General features: G+C 43.1%; 1 protein-coding gene across 5 annotated transcripts; it reads left to right on the top strand.

The window, feature by feature from the left end:
- The first annotated feature begins 645 nt into the window (after positions 1-645).
- LOC130927149 (FAST kinase domain-containing protein 5, mitochondrial) lies at positions 646-5,665 on the top strand. Of its 5 annotated transcripts, none has more exons than XM_057852755.1 (3): positions 2,538-2,633; positions 2,729-2,852; positions 3,113-5,665. In XM_057852755.1, the coding sequence occupies exon 3, from the start codon at positions 3,117-3,119 to the stop codon at positions 5,538-5,540; it is 2,424 nt and encodes an 807-aa protein (XP_057708738.1). In that variant the 5' UTR covers positions 2,538-2,633; positions 2,729-2,852; positions 3,113-3,116; the 3' UTR covers positions 5,541-5,665. The 5 variants fall into 5 exon arrangements, with proteins under 5 accessions (XP_057708737.1, XP_057708738.1, XP_057708740.1 ...); XM_057852757.1 differs by having other exon boundaries at positions 2,729-2,858; XM_057852756.1 differs by having other exon boundaries at positions 2,619-2,633; positions 2,769-2,852.
- Positions 5,666-6,084: the final 419 nt, after the last annotated feature.

The raw sequence follows: 6,084 nt of genomic DNA, 5'->3' as shown, positions 1-6,084 counted from the left end.
ATTTTTGGACCATTTCAAAGCTCAATCAAATGCAAGGGATAAAGTGAGAAGACAAGCGGGTGGGAGAACAACACTTGGCTTTGCACCCCTCCCCCCACGCACTAACATGGCGCCCACGCGTCCGCATTGGGAGCAACATGCATCCAGTTACTATGCACGGTCAACGAAAACAAGTGCACGATTGCAATGCATGCAGCGAAAAGCCGGCGTTCCTCCAATAACAACGATGGGGTGCGTGGAAAGTGTACCCCCACCCTCTCCTATAAACACGCGTTGGAGATGCTTCTACTGTCCAATACATGCGCACCAAAACATGTCCATGTGATAGTCACACACGTTGTTTGTTTTGTAATCAGACACATACAGTTGTAGCAGCATTTGATAGTTAAGTGAGATTTTAAAATGAAAACTACGTTTAAACAGACTCAATTGGCCGGATAGTTAGCTTCTCCCATAGACTTAAGACTCTAGCGGCTAACTTGGTGATTAAAAAAAGCGTCACGAACTACTAAAAGTGCAATTATCGGCGCTAATTTAAGTGGCATGGGGAGGTGGCACACGCGCGTTTTAATGGCTGTTTGGACAAACGGCGAAGTAATTTTACTGAGTTTTTCGTGTTTCTGTTCATTAGCATTAGCCGCTAACTAGCTAAGATTGTAGCTCTCGAAGGCCTGCTTCAACCCCCCATGTGCTGTCGCTTTGTTCCGGAGTCACTTTTTAACTACTCGGCGGACAAAGTCGCTCAAATTTTCCAACACCATCAGTCCAACACGTCGCAGGCTATGGTTTAATACTAGGCGCGGCGTTCGGCGGACTACGGGAAAGAAAAGGCGCATGAAACACGCGAGAGGACGTCGCTAGCGAACGGAGGAGCAAAAGCAAAAAGCAACACATGCTTTTTCAAATCTCCCTCACTAATGGAGAAGAGGTAACAGCGCACCGCGCACCCAAACGAGACACCCCTTCTCCAAACGTGGAAATTGGCCAAAAAAAGGCACGTTTCGGTCCGTTTCACGTGAAATAACGCGTCGTATGGACATCAAACAGTTCACTTTGTTTGCACAAGAACAAGGCTAACAACAGGTTTCTCCGCGTAACAACACGCGTGGGGAAAAACACGGTGGAGGAAAAAAAAATCCCGTGAACACTTACCGTTTACTCACATTGTTCGGAATAGAAAAAAAGGTGATGACTAAAAGTCGGAGTGCCACATGAAGAGGAGGAAAAGGAACCAAGCCCGACCATGTGCTCCTACTATGACGCTTGGCCGTGTGTTTGTGAATGGTAGTAAGATTGCGAAAGTGGCGCGAGTAGAGGCAGTTCGGCTCTGAGCATGTGCTCTCAATGAAGGGCGGCTCCCCCCCCATTGGAGCCCAAATTTATGGGCTTGCACAAAAGTACGAAGGGCAGGGGGTCTTCCATTTGAAAGTTCATCTCGGGTGTCTTAATTTCGAAAATGGATTTGGATTCAGTACCGACGAAGGAAATTAAAACATGCATTCTTAAACAATTTGTCTAGAAATATTTCATTAAACAGAAACATGATACAGTATTCACATTTCATGTCAGAAAGTAATTATTTATCCTGTTCTATGAATGGCAACAGGTGGATGCAAGTTGCTGAAAACTGAAGATTCAAACGGCATTTTTTGGTCATTCCATCCAATTTTCCCACTCCAAATAGTGTTATAGACTGTTGAAATACAGCCAGCAATATCCTTGAGTTAAACAACAATAAGTGTGATGTATTTTATTTGTCTGTTCATATTAAACTGAATACAGGTACAGTATGTAATATGAAAGTATATAATTTAACCATAACACTTCATGTTTTTAAAATGTACTGAAAGCTGCACAATGTGTAGCGATTAGTGTGCAAACGATTTGAAATGAATAAAAAATATTTACCTAATTATTTCTAAAGGACTATGATTTGCGTGCAATGTTTTCGTTATTTAAATTGCGTTTTGTCCTCTAAAGTTGGACACTACGCAGTTGCCATAGGTCACACTACGCCGTTATAGCTTTAGATATCACATGTATACTGATGTAGATGTACATAGCGCGCTGTGAATCAATCGGTTTAGCCGTTTTCATTTGTCGGACATTTTGAGTCAATGTCATTCGATAGACGTTATAGTCAAAATAGTTTTTACAATCCAGCAATGAATTGCTAAATTTTCAACTGATATGCAAACATCTTAGTTTTTTTACTCTCATAAACGTCAGAGATGCAGTAAATTAAACGCGTGCAGAAAATAATGACCCCCCCCCCCCCATACATTTAAAAAGTTATATACCACGTCACTATGGTTTGTTGTAAACCGAGCTGTTTGTATTTTCGTTGAAAATCAACGAGTTCAGTCTATTTTAGTGAAGATAATCACCAAACATCCGCTACAATAGAGGCCACTATTGAAGACTTCCGACTCAAAATGACTGCCAGTTACTTACACTCTCGACTCCGCCTTTAGAAATCTAGCCTTATATGTGTGATATCTATGGTTATGGCCAGCCTACCAGAAGTCTTTGTGACTTGTAGAAGTATTTCACAAGAAGACCATGCTTCTCATCATGCTTACATTTAACCGTCACACACGACCAATCCGAGTGTTGTTTTAGGCCTTAACCACGTATGTAGGATTTTAGTTTTGAAATATGTCAATTTATTTTGTTTATTCAAGGTTAATCTGTTCCATAAGACGATTTGTTGAGTTTTATTTTGAAGGTGCAACGACACTGCATGTTCCGGAATCATTCCGTTTCAGGAGCCGCATTGAATGTTAACCTTCTTTGCTCAACTGCTGAACTTCATCGCTACTTCATGTTATTCCTTTCAACGTCATCGGGAGGTATAGGTGCATTGAGTGTGACTGTCAAATAATGAGAATACTTAATGCGTTAATGATTATTTTGACGAGACTTGGCTAGAAAATTGATGTGTTATTCCTGCTAATTTAGTTATTGTAAAGGTAATTTTATGTTTGGTTTTTGTTTTGTGTTTCACTCAAAACAAATACACAACACATAAAATATATCCATAATATAATAAGTTAAGTAATATGCATATTTGTACATAAAAAATGATGAATTGTACGCTTTCATGTTACAGATTCATGGCTACCTGTGTGCTGTGTCGCTCAAGCCCGAGGCTACGCTACCTTCCAGGTTTGAAAAAGGGTTTTGCTCAATGTGTTCTTGGCAAACTTGACATTGAGCTAGATGAGCAGGACAAAACGGTGGATGTACTGCGACACCTGGATGCCTCAATCCATGGATGCTACAGGCTTCATTACAGCCCATCCTTATATTATCACCCTGAAAGAAAATCTTTCCTCTCCCAGAGTCAAGGTGATCTCAGTGATGAAGAACCGTGTCTCACCACTGTAGCTCCTTCCTTCTGGCAGCAGAGCAATCGCTACAGCGTGAGCTCCTCGCGGCATCTTTCCAGCTCCAAAAACACTCTGCTTGATTTGGCCTTCAACAAAAGCTCTGAGTCCAAAACACCAGAGGTTCCCCACCAAAGAATATCTACGTTACCTGATGTTAGGGTTGACACTCGCGCCTTTCTCAAATGTCGGCCCAGTTATTCATCTTTTAGCCTGGATCTCACTCAACGACCTCCACCCATCAAATGGGAACAGGTGGTGCAGTTACTCCAGAAAGTGACCATTCTTAAAGGCAGTGTGAAGCCATCGGAATTATCTAATTTGTTTGTGGGACTCAGCCACATTGACTCTGACAAGGTGTTGTTAGTGAAGACTGACCAACGCTTCATCATGCTGCTTCGGTATTCCGTGGAGAACCTTTGCCACTTTTCTCTATTTGAGCTCCTAGATGTCCTTAAGTCATTTGTTTGGCTGGAAATGCCACACAGCCATACGGTCCTCAGGCTATACGAGGCCGAACTGAGTCACCGTGCCAACGAGATGACTTTAGAGCAGTTGCTGCTCGCGGCCGACCTGTGGCGCTGTATCGGCAGGAAGGTGCCTCAATTCTTAAAGCGTCTTTTTGACTTTGTCAGTTTGTATCATGGCCAAGTAGGACTTGCCGAGCTGGTCCAGCTGCTATACATCATGGGAGAAGGGAGGCAGTGCCCCAAAGTACTGATACAACCCATAGAGCAGTTACTTATGCGACACTTACAACAACTACAGCCTGAGGAGGTTGGCACCGTCTGTCTGGGTCTCTTCAAATCTCAAACATCCCTTTCTGAGATGGCGGTGAATCGCCTTGTCGATAAGGCGCACTCTGTCGTCGTGTGCATGAGTGACTTTGCCATGGTCAATGTACTGAAATATCTGCGTTTCAGCTACATGTCTCACAAGTCTTGGATGGAAGCCATGACATGCGAGGTGCCGCAGCGAGCTCACCGGATGGGCATCAAGGGGCTCATGCACGTGGCGCTGGCGTGTTCGGCACTCCATTACAAGAACGATCGCATCCTTGTTGCCATTGCCGAGAAAATTCCATCACTGGTGCCGCACTGTCGGAGTAAAGACTCATGCAAGCTGTTGTGGGCCTTCGGCACCTTAGGGTTCCTTCCTTCTCGGAATCAAAGCTTTTACCTGAGTCTTACCGAGGCACTTCGACAAAGAAAAGCTGAATTCAATCGATACCCAGAACATCTGCTTACCGGTCTTCTGGGCCTGGCCTTTGTCTCACAGTTCCCAGAGGACTTGATCGAGTTAGCCTTGAGTCCAGACTTTGTTAGCTTAGCGCTGAAGTCGACACAGCTGGAGCTGAAAAAGGACTTGTTCACCTTGGATGGAGTTGTAGCTCTGGAGTTGCCACAGTGGACCGGTTCCCGGTTGAGTGGTGAACTGAAAGAAGAAGTCAAAGAAATGTTGTGGGACTTTGTCCAGTCGGATGTGTGCCAGAAGTTGGAAGTGAAAGAGGCGGAGGCAGCACTGCAACAATTGCTGGGAGGTGATAAGTTTGTGTGTAAACGAATGATCCTGCCACACATGCGATCCATTGACTTGGAAGTGCATCTGGATGCTAGTGGTCAGCCGTTACCTGTCAACCCGGAATCTCAAACGACAATTAAGAGCAGTTCCTCGAAAATTGCTTCAAAGCAAGCTTTAGGGACGATGAACCTAGGAGTGAGTGTGACGGATGATCTCATAGCACAGCTTAAAAATGCTAAGAGTCACCCAGTTCCGAAAAGCTCCCCTTCTGCAGTTCCGTCCCCATCCCTAGTGGAGCCCGATGCCGGAGAAATTTTATTTAACCATGGACTTAAACTGACGACCGCCATCACAGAAATCCTCACAGCTCCCAGCAGTCAAAGGTCTGTCCATTGTGACAACATTGTTAAAATAGCCATCCAGTTGCCTGGCAGGAACCATTATTGCCAACAGTCACAGCAGCTATTGGGCCTTCATGCAATGAAGAGGAGGCAATTGAGGTTGGCAGGTTACAAGGTTGTAGAGCTTCCCTATCAAGAGTGGATTCCCATGTTGAAAAAAAGCAGGACTGAGAAGTTAGCTTACCTTCACTGCAAGGTGTACAACAGCCTGGAAGATCAAAATGAATAAGACACTTTTTGTTTGTTTACTAATGGATATTTTCCGAGCACAGGAAATGGATATATCACATCATTTTTTTTTGTACATCATCCATAGAAGCACACTGTATTACATAATAAAATGTGGCATTTTTATTACAGCAAAAGTGATAATCTTGTCATTTTTTTGTCCATATCATGTCATGATGAGTGAAATGTATTTGTTACATCTACAGAATGGTATATTATATTTTTTATTATGTACAGTATTTTGTGTGTTTAAAAAAAAAAAAAAAATTGGACGATGTATTCTTCGCTCGGCTGGATACCAGTCCAAGGTGAACTCCGCTTTGTGCCTAAAATTCCTTAGATGGGGTTCAGCTCATAATTACCTTAATTTATTGGCTTTCAAAACATGGTCATTCACTATCAGAGTCAAATATCTGTTGAAAATGATGAAACGCATGAAAAACAAAAAAATAAACTCCTTATTGTATAGAACTTGGTGGTGCCAAGTCACGTAATGCTGACCGAAAAGCCCAAAGAGGCTTGTTCATAGTGCTGCTATTAGTTAT

The sequence above is a fragment of the Corythoichthys intestinalis genome, chromosome 12 (genome assembly GCF_030265065.1).
Source record: "Corythoichthys intestinalis isolate RoL2023-P3 chromosome 12, ASM3026506v1, whole genome shotgun sequence".
Taxonomy (NCBI): Eukaryota; Metazoa; Chordata; class Actinopteri; order Syngnathiformes; family Syngnathidae; genus Corythoichthys; species Corythoichthys intestinalis.
The sequence above is the reverse complement of the archived record's forward strand: the minus strand, read 5'-3'. Positions and strand labels throughout refer to the sequence as shown.